A 16,547-nucleotide genomic window follows, 5' to 3' on the forward strand; every position below is an offset into this window, starting at 1 on the left:
TAGTTTTTTCCTTTGTAGTGCAAAACAATCAGATATATTTGTGCAACCACCAAATAGTGGATTTAACTGACATCTGGCCAAGTGACTAGGTATGCTTCTAACAAAAGATTTTTGGCATTAAACCAGCCTTGCATCAGAGAAAGTGGAAGTCTGGCAAAGAACTGAAGGAAAGAGTTCTGTACTACGTGTGACGTTTTCCTTTTGACATCTAATATGCCTTTCTCAGGAGTATATGTCACTGTAATAAATGGGACCATGATAAAGTTCCCTATGTCCGCTTCTTTCTCCTTCAACAAGGGAGTCATGGACTGTGAAATCTGGTTTTCCTCCTGTGAAATCTGTGTTTTTTGGGTGCTTTTACCCTATATTATACAGATTTCACCAGGGAGACCAGAGTTTCTCAAACTGGGGGTCCTGACCCAAAAGGGAGTTGCAAGATTATTTTAGGGGGGTTGCACTATTGCCGTCCTTACTGCTGTGCTGCCTTCAGAGCTGGGCGGCCAGAGAGTGGTGGCTGCTGACTTAGCACCCAGCTCTGCAGGCAGCAGCGCAGAAGTAAGGGTGGCAGTATGCCATCCTGACTTGTGAGCTACTGCTGGCAGTGGCTCTACCTTCAGAGCTGGGCTCCCAGTCAGCAGCTGCCATTCTCCAATTGCCCAGCTCTGAAGGCAGTGCTACCGCCAGCAGCAGTGCAGAAGTAAGGGTAGCAGTATCACAACCCCCTCTATAATACCTTGTGACCATCCTCCAGCTCCTTTTTGGGTCTGGATCCCTACAATTACAACACCATGAAATTTCAGATTTAAATAGCTGAAATCATGAAACTTACAATTTTTAAAATCCTATGATCACGGTCAATTTCACAAATTTGGTAGGGCCCTAGTGATTAGGTTCTCCCTCATTGTTCAGTGTGGGGGAACATGGCTTCACCTACATTGGCCCTGTTGCTTGCACGGTAGCAGGATTTCATAGGTCTATGTCTCAGTAAGTTATAAATACAAAAATCCATTTTAGTGCAGGCTTGCTATTTAGCAGGTTCAGCTATATTTAATTTTATTTACTAGATTCTGTTACTTTCAATAAACAGTTACTTGCATTCATTTTAAAATGCAGAGTGTGCATTTTCCAAGTGTACTTTTATTTAACTGAACAGATAATGGGATTGTCCTGGTTTTATATTGTAAGGTTAAATGTATACAGCAGCTCTGTCAAATGTCTAATATTACTGTTTACAAGAATAAAATTTCTTCAGGTTATACTTATTTTTTTTTTATTCCTGTCTTGTAGATATTACCTCATCTTAAATGCTACAAGAGCTAGAAAACTACTGTTATTAAAATGTCAGCTCTCAGCGGTGATTGCCCACACTTGGAATCGGTTGGCGAAATAACAAAGGAAGAATTGATACAGAAATCTCATGTGAGTTTCAGTTCTTTAGTTGGTTCCCTGCTGGAGTAAAACCAGTTGTGTATTTTAGCTGCAAGGCTTGTTGCTAATGGATCGACAAATTACTGTTTGTGCAACACATTTAAGTGGTAAATGTCATGGACAAAATATTTAGGTTAAAACCTTACCATTTACACTGTAAATTGCAGTGTACATGATCTGAGTTCTACTGTTAAACAAAAGAAACAAGAAGAATGGAGCTGATTAAGCAGTAAAACTAGTTATTTCATACATTACATTTAAAGATGAATAATTATATACCAGCAGTACCAGCTAGCCTGTCTCAAGGGTTCTCTACCTCTTTCATAGTATGGACTATATTTTGAGATAGATTTTTGTGGGCTGGCTGCTATTTGTGATTGTACAGACCACTTCCCTTTTCATTTGCAATCTGGTAACGTACCTGTAGCAACTACAGTCACTAAGGTGGAAAAGTAACACGAAGAAAGAATTTATTGTATTTTAGCTGACTTTTAATGCTATTATCAGAGAAAATAAGGAGAAGAAGCTAGCATCCTGTGACCAGCCAACTCTCACTGGACCGCCACATGCTCCTTGGTCCAAGGACCACAGTTTGAGAACCTCTGCTCTATCTAACCTTTGCTTCCTATCTCTTTAAATATGGCAGCTGAAATTTTTAATAATTCATAACTGTAGTGGCTCTGAGATGGAGAAAGACTCCAGCTTCTTCTGCTTTATGTATATTTTCTTAAACTGAAAATGCAACAATTGGGTTCTTGTTTCTCTGTTCAGAAATATGGCACTCCTGTGCTACTACATATTTTTGTATGCTGTTTATTTTGAGATTAAAAAATTTCATGCTTCTGTATTAAAGGAAAGACATGCCCCAGAATGGTTGGTTTTAAAATGATCACCTGTGTCTGTTAGTGTGACCTTGAAAGCTTAAAATGAGATGGTATATGTACTTAAACTTTACACTGAGTTTCTTTTTTAAGCCCCAAATAACAAGTGAAATATCACATTGTGCTGTATAGCAGACTTTTCTCTTGATGTCTGTTCTCTTCTATTCTAGAGAGTTTTGGTACATTCTAATAAGATAATAGAAGTGGAACAAAAACTGAATGGTATCAACAAAATTCTTGATTTTAAACTAAGACTAGATTACAAAAATTGTAAATTCATCTGGGGATAAGCTACTGAGTATTTAAAGTCTTCATTGCAGTACCAGTTACTTCGTGTTGTTTTGCACTGGAGTCTTGTTTTCTTGGGCCATGCTACCGCATTGGTTTTCATAGATTCCAAGAAGGGACCATTGTGATCATCAAGTCTGACATCCTTTCCAACACAGACCACAGAACTTCCCCAAAATAATTCCTAGAGCAGATCTTTTAGAAAAACATCCAATCTTGATTTTAAAATTGTCATTGATGGAGAATCCACCATGATCTTATTAAATTGTTCCAGTGGTTCATTACTCACACTGTTAAAAATGTACACCTCATTTCCAGTCTGAATTTGTCTAGCTTGAACTTCCAGCCATTGGATCACGTTAGACCTTTCTCTGCTAGACTGAAGATCCCATTATTAAATATTTGTTCCCGCGAAGGTACATATAGACTAGGGGTGGGCAAACTTTTTGGCCCGAGGGCTACATCAAGGTTACAAAACTGTATGGAGGGCTGGGTAGGGAAGGCTGTGCTTCCCCAAACAGCCTGGCCCCCGCCCCCACTTCCCGCTCCCTGACTGCCCATCTCAGAACTCCCGACCCATCCAACCCCTCCCCCCCCCCACCCCTTATCCCCTGACGGCCGCCCCCCGGGCCCCCCCCCGCCCCTAGCCACCCCACCCCCCCGGGAAGCCCACACCTATCCAACCAACCCGCTCCCCATCCCCTGACCGCCCCCACCAGAACCTCCACCTCATCCAACTGCTCCCTGTCCCCTGACTGCCTCTCATTCAACTCCCCTGCTCCCCACCCCCTTACTATGCTGCTCTGAGTGGCAGGACTGGCTTATTGGAAAGCCTGGGAGGTAGGCAGGCGCAAGTTGCGCTGCCCACACAGTGGCCTAGCTGCAGGGGAGAAGGGGCAGCAGGGGAGGGGCTGGGGGCTAGCTTCACCTGCCGGGAAGGGCCAGGCAGGATGGTCCCGCGGGCTGCATGTGGCCTGCAGGCCGTAGTTTGCCCACTTCTGATACAGACTGTAATCAAGTCACCCCGTAATCTTTTCTTTGTTAAGCTAATGAGAGAGATTCAAGGAGCTCAGTCATAAGACATATTTTCTAATCCTTCAGTTCACTGGTTCTCAACCAGGGGTACACATACCCCTGGGGGTATGCACAGGTTTTACAGGGAGTACTCAATCTAGATCCGTGTTTCTCAACCTGACAGTTGTGACCCCCGGGGAGGAGAGGCGGTGTCTCAGGACAGGTTTAGGGAGATTGCAAGTGCAGTGCTGATACTAGGGGTGGCAAGCAGGGCCATTGCCTGGAACCACTTGCCACAGGGCATCCTGTAAAGCTAAATTATAGTGCTTCAGCTCCGGGCAGCAGGGCTTGGGCGTCCGCCCCACTCACCGCCTGGGGCTTCAGCTTCAGACAAAGCTCACAAGTGAAAAACAGGCTCAAGTATCACACTGAAATGTAACTTCAATATTTATATTCCAATTGATTTTATAATTATATGGTAAAAATGAGAAAGTAATCAATTTTTCGGTAATAGTGTGCTGTGACACTCTTGTATTTTTACGTATGATTTTGTAAGCAAGTAGTTTTTAAGTGAGGTGAAACTTGGTGTACGCAAGACAAATCAGACTCCTGAAAGGGGTGTAGTAGTCTGGAAAGGTTGAGAACCATTACTTTAGCTAGTTATTTTCCTGGACCTTCTCTGAACCCTCTCCAATTTATCAACATTCTTCTTAAATAGTGTTCACCAGAACTGGCTGGACACAGTATTCCAGCAGTGGTCGCACCAGAGGTAAAAAAACTTCTTTACTGCTACTCTAGAGTCTCTCTTTTATGCGTTCAGGATCTCATTAGCTCTTTTGGCTACAGCATCCCACTGGGAGCTCATGTTCAGCTGATTATCCAACATGACCCCTAAATCTTTTTCAAAAGTCACTGGTTCCCAAGGTAGAGTCCCCCGTCCTGTAAGTATGGCCTACATTCTTTGTTCCTAGAGGTATACATTTACATTTAACCATATTAAAACTCATATTGTTTTCACCCAGTTTACCAAGCTATCCAGATTGCTCTGCATCAGTGACGCATCCTCTTCATTATTTACCATTCCCCCAATGTTTGTGTCATCTACAAACTTTTATCAGTAATGATGACTTTGTTTTCTTCCAGGTCATTGATAAAAATGTTAAATAGCATTGGGCTAAGAACCAATCCCTGGAAACTGGATTAGTAAAATAATTTCTTATCTATATTTTATTAACAGGGCACTTGTCAGGACTGCAAAGTTAGAGGACCAAACCTTTGGGCATGCTTAGAGGTAAGCTGATCTACTGCAGGGGATATGTGTGATAGATCTGGGTACTCCTCTAGTGAAGCTGTATGTAAAGGTTTGCAGCAATTCCTGCACAAACAGCTATTCTGAGGGGCTTAAAATTTAACTCTAAACATTGCTTTATATCAAAGCTTACCATACATGCTTTTAGCCTCAAAGTGATTTGCTTTGTAACCAAGATTCAGACACACTTACATTTTGTAACTGAAAATGATCATGAGTTTAAAAATGAAATTTTTCTGTCTGTTCACTGGCCTTTCCAGGGTTATTTGTCAGTGAGGTAAATTATAAAATAGTTTTAGGAAATCCTATGTTCTGCCTGGTCAGTAGTCCTAGGAAGGTCTTAATGCATCACAACAAATTACATTTCTTGAGTTGCTTTACAAAGAGTGGAAATACTATTGGTATTTATAGTAAATTCTGACTTGTCAGAGCACAGCATTACCTGGCGCAGTGTTTCTCAAATGCGGCCACTGTGTCTGCATGTGGCCACCAGGGACTTTTCTTGTGGCCACAACCTCCTGGGCGGTGATGGGGGGAAGGAAAAGCCAGCAGTGGTTGGGCCCTGCCCACCTCTGGAGACACAAGAGCTGGAGGAGCAGGCAGATAGTGAGTTCCCCACTTTCCCAGGGCTGGTGGGGTCAGGCTTCAGCCCTTGGGTGGCGGGTGGAAGCTCCAGCCACTGGGTTTCAGGCTTTGTTCCCGGGCCATACGGTGGCAAGCTCTGGCCCAAGATCACTCCCCCCTCCAGTGCCCTTGGCCCCTGCTACCTCCATATCCACCTCCCCATCCAGGGTTTAATTTGTCTCAAAGTTTGCCGGGGCTGAGTAAGTCTGCTGTGAAAAGTTATATTTGTATGTTTAATATCACTTTTCACAGCAAACTCAGTAACTAGCACATCTTAAAAAAAAAAAAAAAAGCAACCAAAAATCAAGACATAAGAAAAAAGACAAGAACATACAAAGCACCTTATTTATGTTTCTATTCTGTTAGGCCCAGTAAAGAATGGAGACAACTGTTAATGATTTTTATTATTGAGTCTGGAAAAAAAATCCTACATAAATTACAATGATGTGGACATGTATATGTGCATATTTATTTGTTTTTTCCTAAAGTTAATTAAGTATTTTAGGAAAAATTGTCAGAGTGGCCACCAGCAACAGATGGTGGCTGCACTCTGAGGCCACCAAAAAAATTGTTGTGAGAATCCCTGACCTAGTGTCGCTTCATTATCACCAAGCAAAACAAGTAAAATAAACATTTATTCAAACATTTAAAAATCCTATACAAACATTTAAAAAGTATTCTTTCTTCAGGCTTTGTCCTTACCTACTTACCTCTTTTCCTTCCCCCTCTTAAAATAACTTAACCACCTTATCTGCAGCATTAAGATATATTGCTGCTTCGCCCTCCCAGCTTTTGGCATAAAGGGGGCTTCCAGATGGTTTTAAAAAATGAATGGAGAGAATGTTGCTTCTGATTAAGGCGCATCTCTGTGATACAAGAGGGAAAGTGCAGGTGAATCAGCTGTAAAATGTCACTTGAGGTGCTGCAGGTGTGCAGATCTGCCTCAGCAGGGTTTTTCAACTCCTCAGTGAGCTCAGATGCATATCTCTTGTCAACACTCAAATCTGGGCTGAAAGGTGACAGGGAGCAGCCAGTATGTATATATTTCTAAAACTGCTTTCCACCCCCCCCTCCTCTTCAAGAGAATCCGAGATAGATTTTTCTGTTCTTTCTCTCAAAAAGAGAGAATGTTGGCTGAAGTATTATACAATTTCTCATTAAGCTATTTTTTTAAGCTACCAAATTACATCTAAAAAACCTTTTAGCAGGGGAAACCAAAGTGGAAGGAGTGGAAAGGATGGGAATATCAGGTGGAAAAGTCACAAAACCAAGAAGGGGGGGGGAAGGAGAACACTTGCTAAACAAAAAGAGAGGCGTTTGCTAAACAAAAATCATTTTTTGTCTGTTTTGAATTTATATCCGCTTTAATCTGGAACACTTGGACATTTATTGAATAATTTATTTTAATTTCCTACCAATATTTCCATAGGGTGATATTATAGTCACAATAAGACACTTCAAAGGAGGTGTCATGGTGTGATATCTCTTCTTCTTGGATGATTTGGCACCTTGCCTTCCCCTTTGTGCTTAGCCAAACACCCAGCACATGGTGAGATCCCAGCATGATAGAAACTTCATTATGCCTCATTGCTTAACCAGTATCTATTGTTATCTTCTATAAATGCATGCTATTAAAGTTTTAGAAAGCAGTTAATGCAAACGTAGAGGAGCTATTTGACATTTAATTACCAACGCTTTGTATGAGCAGCATCTGTGTATATGTGTTAATGTACACAAACAGTATGTACAGATTTCTTAAGTGCTTGTGTTTGGTGCTCATGGAAATGAGGGACTAATAGCAATGTCTGGAGGTTAGCGTCATACTGACAGCTTCAAGTTTGCATACCAGCTCTCAAATACATGTTAGAGCAGAACTGTAATAATAGAATTATTGAATTGTAAATAGACACTGCATTTTGTAACTCAAATATGGCACATACTTAAAGGGTAATAAATCTGTAGGTTATAAAATAATGTTCAGATGGTCAATAGCCTTGATGTGCATATAAATGTGCACTGATGTTGAAATGATTGACATATTGAATATTAACAATTTTGACAGATTAGAGGCAAACTCTGAATTAAAGATCCCAAATAATACACACACAATTGATAGTGGCATGTTTACATTTCATGGATTTTTCAGAATATCTTGGACATTTATTTTTTAAATAAGAAAAAGATCAAGTTAAATCAGCTGAAGAGAAGACATACATCAAAAACATTGTCTAACCCCACCCTCAAAATCAAGGAAGTTCAGAGGAAAATCTTGCAGCATTCTCATTGCTTTACTATATTATTTATTGCAATGCTTACCTTGCATGATACCTTGCTTTTTTCAGGATCCTGCAAATATACAATAGCTTGAATTAAAAATGCATTTGGGAGCCTTATCACTTTGTTCTGTAGGTATGTTTTGACAACTCACTAAAAAGAATTAACAGAGTATACTGCACCATAATTATTTCTCTTATTTTTGTTTGACAGAATAGATGTTCGTATGTTGGCTGTGGTGAATCCCATGTAGATCACAGTACCGTACATTCTCAGGTAGGTGTGTGTATATATATATGTGTGTGTGTGTGTATATATATATATATATATGTATATGTATATATAAAAAATATACGGTTTCATTCTAGTTTTTGTCATCTAGGGTCTCCCCGTCAAATGGTAAAAGCCCTTTATTCTAGGACAGCCGCTTTTTCCCCCCCTGACTCCTTAGGGGAGGAGGTGGAGGAAGGGAAGTATAGTTAAAGACTATTCTTGTTGTTTTTCACCAGTGCAGTCAGGTAGTTTTTTGTGAGTTGAAGCTTTGCTTGTTGATAATGCCTTTTTGCCCTTGGGAGCCCATGTGTTTATAATATGATTATGCAGCTACATAATTATTCATCTATTTAAACTTACTGCATAATTGTGCTCCACAACATAAAATGCCCCATGCATCTCACTTGGGAGTTAAGACTGCAGTTTAATTATGCTCTTTTAGATTAACTATTTCATTGCTGATCATTATAACAAAAATTCTTTGTCACCGTTGGATGTAGAGACAAGCAGTAGGTCTGGGTGCAGTGGAACAGTTAATTACTGTCAAGGTGTAACAAGGGAGGAGGAATTTTGTCTCCCTGGTGCAACATTCTGCTTCTCCTTGACAATTTCTGGAAAGCATCTTTGTGCTTTCAGTATTCAAATCTGCATAAAATACATTGAATTTAATGTTGAAATCAATAATTAAGAGTTTGTACTAGTGTGGGGAAGGGGTAGAAAAATCATTATTGCGTAGTCCAGGATTCCTGCTCCATAATTCAGGTCTATTGTGCAGCTCAGCTCACAGAACCTTGTTCATAATTCCTGCAACTCCTAGCAGCACTCTGCCGTCTGACTTGTGTTTGGAGGCTTTACTAAGTTTTTGTCTTTTACTCTACTGTTTATGTAATAATGTCTGAAATGTCCTTCTCTCCTCCCCCTCCCCCCAAATAGATTATTTCTTCCTAGGTATGATGCTTGGGTTAATGGTCTGTCTGCACTCTAAGGGTATGTCTACACTGCAGTAAAAGACTTGTGGCATGGCTGCAGCTGGCCTTGGCAGCTGACTTGGGTTCACAGGGCTATAAAATTGCAGAGTAGATGTGCAAGCTTGGGCTGGAGCCCAGGCTCTGGGACCCAGAGGGGGGCGATTTCAGAGTCCAGGCTCCAGGCCAAATGTCTACACTGCAATTTTCAGCCCTGGAGTCCAAGCCCCATGAGCCTGAGCTAACTGACCTGGGCTCTGAGACTTGGTGCCACAGACTTTTTTATTGGATTATAGATGTAGCCTCTGTGGCTTGTGGATGTTTTTCTCTCATGACTTGAATCTACAGCAGAAAGGCCTTTGGAAAGATTGTGTAAGTCTTTGAATCTTTGGAGAAAATATACTTTGGTGTAGGGCCATTCACTTTATTGTGCATCCTCCTCTTTCTGACTTCCAATACATTGCAGTATAACTTTGGAAACTCTTAGAGAATATCTGAACATTTGGAAAATGTATATCATATAATAAAGTGCATTTGTATAACTATACATATTGATGTACTGCTTCAGTGCATCTCCTACCAAGCTTAGAATCTGGTCTAGGGGGCTGTGCCTTCAGTTATGGGATAGGTAAGGCATGGTTAGACGGGATGCTCTGTGCATATGGACACAGTCCCCCACTTTACACAAACCATCTTGGATAGTGTAAACACATTAAGTAGTTGCAACAGAAGCAACCCCCTGGTTCAAGCACAGCTGCTTGCCATTTAACCCTTCCTTTCTGACCACTGAACTGCAAACAGAGTGAACCTTCTTGTGCATTTGCAGTGGCCATTGACTAGAAGTCCTTTACCATGCACGCTGCAACCTGGTCACAAGATCAGCCAGATTTGGTATATCCCTGGTGTGAGGTGACCAAAACATTCGAGTTCAGTAAGAGTGCTAGAAATGTCTATGCATATCAGGAAAGAGCGAAAAAGCTGGCAGAGTTGGGGATTGACTGGACCGGTGACGGGAGTGGATTAAGCAGCTCAAGAGCAACTGTTGTAAAGCGAGGGATGCGAGCCATACCTCTCGAAACATTCCATCATCCTACCTCTTTTAGAAGGAGTTTGACGGGGTGCTGGGTACTGTGCTGAGTGTGGAGTCAATAGTGGGTCACCATCAGTCGGGATGGCAACCTTCTGAACCCTGAATCAGAGGGGAGCCGGAACAGGCTAGCAAAATGACTCTGGTGCTCACACTAGTTCCTGAGGAGGCTTTGCCACCAGAGCAGCTGTAACATGTCCTGAGTCAATACTCAGAGGGGCAGTTTGATGACCCCCAGGAGGAGCAACCTGCTGCAGAATTGGCAGAAGGAGCCCCAGAGCCTGGTAAGTTTCTCGCTCCATGTTTGCCGCTGCTGTTTTTTGTTAAAGGAATGGGAGGGATTTCTGGTTTATGACCCAAAGCAAAATATATTACTAGCTACGGGTAGCAGCATGCATCCACTAATGGTGGAATGCGTGCCAGTGCCTTGGTATCAACCCACTACCACCATCATCATGTGGAATTCAAAATGGAGACCAGGAAGCACAAACAACAGTTAAACAAGCATTCACATTTTCATTTTTACTTGATACTTGCACATTCTTGCAAAGATGCGCTGGGGTGTTAAAAGTAAAAATCGTATATTTCCTTCCCTTTTCGTATACCATTCTGAACAAATGGTCACACCACAGTGTAACAAGGCACCAGTACACGGAAAAGATGGAGGGTGAAATGTAATCCATGGATGACAAAAATCAATGTCTGAAATATAGCTGAGGCTGTATGTATACAGAAATGTGCTAAGGAAGAAGGGGGGAATGGCTGTGTAGTTCTTTGAAAGTCCATTATATTGTGTGTTTGTATAAGTAAACTTAGTCAGAGGAGGCTTTATTGGAAGCTGTAGGGAGGCAGTAATCCATGTGGATGCTAGTGCAGAATCTTGTTGATTCCCCCAGGAATTTTGACTCAATCCCAGATGCTGATAGCTGCAAACTTTTCCCATACTAGGAACCCCAAATAGCTATTCACATTTTGGAGAAGGACATATTTTCCATACCCACCTCTGAAGGTCACCTGCCCATTCCATTACCAGATGTGCTGCTCAATTGTCATAGCTTGAAAATCTCTCGGGCTGGCTTGCCACTGGCAGCTTGGAATAAAATTTCACTTTGCCATTCAGGAAACTCAAAGGATTGTTATGTCCCAGAGAAATGTGGAATGCCTAAAGGGATAGAGAAGGCTTAGGTAGTAATCTGCATGCCCTCCCCTCCCCCCAAAACCTACAATAGTTTGCAATCTTTAAACCAGTGGTTCTCAACTTGTGGCCCATGGTCCACTTGCAGCCCAAGCAGCACACAGCTGTGGCCCATGTGACATACAGGTAATATATTATTGTGTGGATGTGGCCCAGCTTTCTTGTCAATTTCATGACTCCCCTGGAGCCTTGACATTGACAAGAGAGCTAACAGCCAATGTAAGTAACGGTGTCTACACAAAAAGAACAGGAGTACTTGTGGCACCTTAGAGACTAACAAATTTATTAGAGCATAAGCTTTCGTGGACTACAGCCCACTTCTTCAGATGCATCCGAAGAAGTGGGCTGTAGTCCACGAAAGCTTATGCTCTAATAAATTTGTTAGTCTCTAAGGTGCCACAAGTACTCCTGTTCTTTTTGCGGATACAGACTAACACGGCTGCTACTCTGAAAGGTGTCTACACAGATACTGCAGCACCTGAACTACACCAACGTAAGCCTTATGCTTGTCGTGGAGGTGGAGTTATGTCAGTGCTGTAGGGTACGTACATTGGTGGGACGCAGCTGTAGTGTAGACACTGACATAATTAAGTCAACTTAAGCTGCCTTTCGTCGACCTAACTGTGTAGTGTAGACCAGGCCATAGAGTGCTGCATATGTGGCCCACAATCGTAAATAGGTTGAGAACCATTGCTTTAAACATAATGCATTTGTAAATTTTAACTTACCGTTGTTTGTGCTCTTTTTCACTCTAACTCTGTTGTGTCCATGGAGCTTCTGGGAACCAAAGCATTCCTCTTACAATATACTGAAGCAGCATAATTGAAGTGTCAATTTTTGGCTTTGAGATTTTACAGGCACTTTGCGGATGCACTGAACCATTTTTGAAGTACTGAGACGATAATGTACTGTTGGACATGCAGGTCCTTCAGCCTCTGCAGGCCCTTGTACCTCGCCAGCTAAGCCACATTGCAGCGGGAGTCTGAGATTTCAAACTGTCACAGACCGGTGGAAGAGTTTTTGTGATAAACTTATAGGATATTCTGGGTAGGGCCAACACGCAGGTGCAATATGAAAGGAAAAAGAATTCATGACAAGTGGAAAGGCACAGGCTGAAGAGCATGAGGACAGAATTGTAGTGTATGAGGAGAGACTGGCAATATGGTTTTTGGAGCAAGAACGTTGCTTGAGGGAGAAAGATAGAGCTCAGCAGAAAGACCTATTGAGAGGCTGCTTGTGCTAATGATCAGAGGAGTACAGAATCCTGCTGCTCCTGCACGACATCCTGTGTTCCCTCCATGATACCATTTGCTGCAGACCACAAACGTTTTGGACAATTCCATGTTGGGTGACTCCTGCAACTGGGACTTCACACTACTAGAGAGGGCAAATATAGCCCTCTGCAGGCCTCTGCCCCTGAGCAGTGGCACCAAGTGCCGAAAGTGCAAGAAAAGGAAAGGAGAACTGGCGGTGGGGGCAGAGGACACGGAAAAGTAGGACGTTTGTTTGTTGTCACCAGTTTCACTATTTGCACAGTTCACTGTTTATTTTATGCACTATGTTTTATTACTGGTTTTACAACTGGTGTTGGTTTATTGCTATTGTTTTGATAGAATAATGACAGCTGGCCTGCCTGACAGTGCTTTAATATTTTTTTTTGTAATACTGCCATGTTCAAAAATGAAGGCTTTTATTTTATTAAGAGAGTTTATTACCATCACTGCATCCCATCAGATAATGTGTATTTTGGATAATAAACGCATGATGAGGCACACTGTCTGGCTGAGTGTTCTGGTTCAGCAATCCATTTCCGTCCTAGGTCCGTTCAGGGGGAAATGGCTCACCTTTGGCTTTACAAAGATTATGTAGGGCACAGGAAGCCACAACAGTGCAGGCAACATTGATGACACTGGAATCTAAACAGTTCTGTAAATGGTGCCAGGGGGATTTCAATCTGCCAAATGCTCATTCAATCACCATTCTGCACTTACTGAGAATGTAATTAAACCTTATGGCCAGGGCCTCTGAGATCAGGATACAGTTTCATAAGCCAAGGCAAAAGGTAGTATGCGGGGTTCCCTAGAATAACAGTGGGGAGAGTTACTCCATTTATGCCAGCGTTGTCTCGTGAGCATTGTTTCCCGGCCTGACCATGAAGGTAGACTCCTGATTGGCAGGAAACCCTGGCATCATGAACTCTTCCAGTGCAGCACATATTGGCATCCATAAATAGGCCTCTGTGGTCCACAAGGACCTCCATAACAATAGTGTAGAACCATTTGTGGTTTATGTACTCGTGTGCCCTTGAGGGCAACTGTGGGCACATGAATCCCATCAATGACTCTGGCACAGTTTGGAAACCCCATTCTCTCAAAACCAGCTGTAATTCAGGGATATTGTTTAAGCCCACAACCTTATTGAAAATCACACGCCTGATTGCCTCAGAAACCTCCACTGCCACTTTATCCACAGTTGTCTTTCCAATGCCAAACTGATTAGCAATGGACTTGTATCAATCTGGAGTAGCCAGGTGGATATAGCAACCTGCTTCTGTAGCCATCCTCTTGCATGTGTCATGACACTGAAAAGTTGGGACAAGCTGCTTACAAAGCTCCAGAAATGTAGCTTTCTTCTTGTGGAGGTTCTCATTAGTGGTCATTCCAGGTTCACATGACAATGTGATCCCACCAGTCTGTGCTTGTGGTGCTGCTCAAGAAGCGCTGATTTACATAGGGGCATCAGCGGCTATACTGAGAGTCACAAACAGCATCAGCCAGTTAAAGTTGCCATGTCTCTAATGTCGTCATCCTGCTCCAACAGGGGCCTTCGGTAGGTGAGAAAATGCTGTCAATATGTCCAAAAGATGGCCTGACAGAATGTGTCGTTGGACTGCAACAACTTCCTGTAAGGTGCAGTGTGGACAGTTCAGTTTTCCCATAGTGCACCATGAACAGAGGGGTGTAGAGCAGCTTCAGCTGGGGAGAGCACTAGGAAGCCTGGGATAGGCTGGTTTGACTCGGGTCTGCGTAATACAGTGTAGATGCTTTAGCATCAGTGTGAGACTGTAGTTCAGAAATTCTAAACCTAATGAGATTTTCTTTCTTCCTCTTTTCTGTTCAGAGGTAGTCAGGTTAAGAATGTTACTTTTAACATGCCCTTTCTATGAACATATGTGGGCTATATGTCTAACTTGGTACAAAAATGCTTTGTTGTTCAGGCTTGAGCCCTATTTATTCCATGATAATCCATTACAGATGCATTGCTATTGTTTAGTCAGTCAGCAGTTTGTTCTAGTACTGTTGAATCTAGGCCAAAGCTTAGGCCAAGGCATTGCCCCAGGTGATAATACTGTGCTAGTAATTAGCTCTCGGGTTAGAGCGCTAAGGAGAACTTCAAGGGGTCTCTTTTTTCCAGCAGCTTCAAAGGATCCCCATTACAGTTATTACAAGAGTCTGGTCTGTATACCATGACAGGCAGTACAATGCCCTCGTGACCACAAGTCTCAATTACTGAGATTTCTCTTTGCAGGATAACTCAGCTGCATGCAGCTAGTCCAGACTATACTACATTTGTTCACTGATTGGAGCAGGTGTGTTCATATTACATCCACCCCATGTTGTGGATATTGGCTGTCTACCAAGTGTCAGGTTGACTTTAACCTGGTACTATTGATTATTAAAATCATAAATGGCATAGACCCTGGCTATACTCAAGGGCTCCTCCATGAGTTTTACCACATAGGAATCACATCTCAAGTGGGCAGGTGATTGTAGCTTTGTGGCCCCTTGGATAGGGATCCAGTGGCCCCTAACAATCTTTTTAGATAATTTCTTTATGCTTCTATTAAATACCTTAAGACTTTTGCCTAAGGCCTCTGGGACTTTTTTTTATCACTATTTGCCCTATATATAATACCTTAATATCCCTTTCTCCTTGTATTGAATTTCTCATTTGTTTTTACTGGTTTGAATTTCAAGTAGAGGTTTTCTTTTTGTGATACTTTATTTTTTTGCTTTATAGCACAATGGTGGGAGGTGGCTTATATAAATGTGTTTCAACATGTTGGAGAATGGATGTACACAAGCGATTAAAAACTTTGATTTCATTAACAACACCAGTATCTAAATTCCATAGATCAGTATCCCAAAAAGCTCTGTAGCAAAAGATATCGAAAAGTATACTGCTTTCAGGATTGTTTAGGAAGAAACTTACTCTTACCCTCATCCTCTTTCTCCTTTCCCACCCTTCAGTATTCTCTCCTATTTTTACTTCTTGCAGCTTCTCTTTAATTAGAATAATCATGGGGTACGGATCTTTTTTTACTGTTCACAGCAGGATAGCATATCAATCAGGAATTAGCCTTAGTGTGTTACTATAATATAGCTAGTATTTAGACATTGAGATACTATATTAGGATTATATCACAATCTGATTTGCTAATGACTAGCATTAAAGATCAGTTTTACAACTTTTAAGTAAAATGATATATTGTGCGAGCTTCTTGTAGGGCATTTGTGGAGTGGGTGGTACCTTGCATTTCTTATAAACACTTATAAACCTCTTGGCATTGTACTGAAGTTTATTGCTGCCTCCTTGCACCCTAAATTAGTGTTTGTGTTTTTCAGGTAGCACAAAGGGAAAAGGTAGATTTATCTGCTTTGTCATTTCTAACAACATCTCACATTCTTGTTCAGTTTCCTTTAATTTCTGGACAATAGCCCATATCTAACTGAAGCTCTTTTTATCCATTTAATCCATCCCTCTAGTATTCTAGATAGCCATTTCTGCTCTTTGTTACTTATATGTGGAGTAAAAAATCCCTGAAGTGGCCTTTCTAGCTTGAGAAACAATTAAGGTTGATGTCAGTTTGTCACTCCCTCTCATTTTCACTAGCTTCCTTGCTTTATCTCTCTTGCATTTGTCTGTTCTAGAAATAATTATTTTTAACTCCTCCACTTTGAGAATATTGAGCCCTTGCTGCAGAGGTTTGTAGCAGTTTATTGTAGGCTTCTACATAGCTGAAGCTGCAGATGAAGGCTAATCCTGATAATTAAGGAAGTTCTACTTAATTATTTCAGTTACTCTGCTGAAAATGAATGTAGGAAATGTCACCGTTTCTGGCAGCTTTGTTATCCAAAAGTCTGCAAGTCAAAAACACATATTAACAGAGAAAATTTTATCTGTGGCTTACAACAGCTTGCACAACAAG

At 41.7% G+C, this 16,547-nt stretch overlaps 1 protein-coding gene across 5 annotated transcripts in view; it reads left to right on the top strand.

Moving 5' to 3' along the window:
• Positions 1 to 16,547, top strand: part of USP33 (ubiquitin specific peptidase 33) — an 82,561-nt gene that overhangs the window by 12,902 nt on the left and 53,112 nt on the right. For all 5 annotated transcript variants that reach the window (XR_004646718.1, XM_034778022.1, XM_034778025.1 and 2 more), the window contains exons 2-4: positions 1,288 to 1,419; positions 4,849 to 4,902; positions 8,032 to 8,094. Coding sequence is in view for 4 of the 5 variants with exons in the window: in XM_034778022.1 (XP_034633913.1) it covers positions 1,339 to 1,419; positions 4,849 to 4,902; positions 8,032 to 8,094 (198 nt within the window). In the remaining variant the exon portion in view is untranslated. The remainder of the gene's footprint in view (positions 1 to 1,287; positions 1,420 to 4,848; positions 4,903 to 8,031; positions 8,095 to 16,547) is intronic.

The sequence above is a fragment of the Trachemys scripta genome, chromosome 8, assembly GCF_013100865.1.
Source record: "Trachemys scripta elegans isolate TJP31775 chromosome 8, CAS_Tse_1.0, whole genome shotgun sequence".
NCBI lineage: Eukaryota > Metazoa > Chordata > Testudines > Emydidae > Trachemys > Trachemys scripta.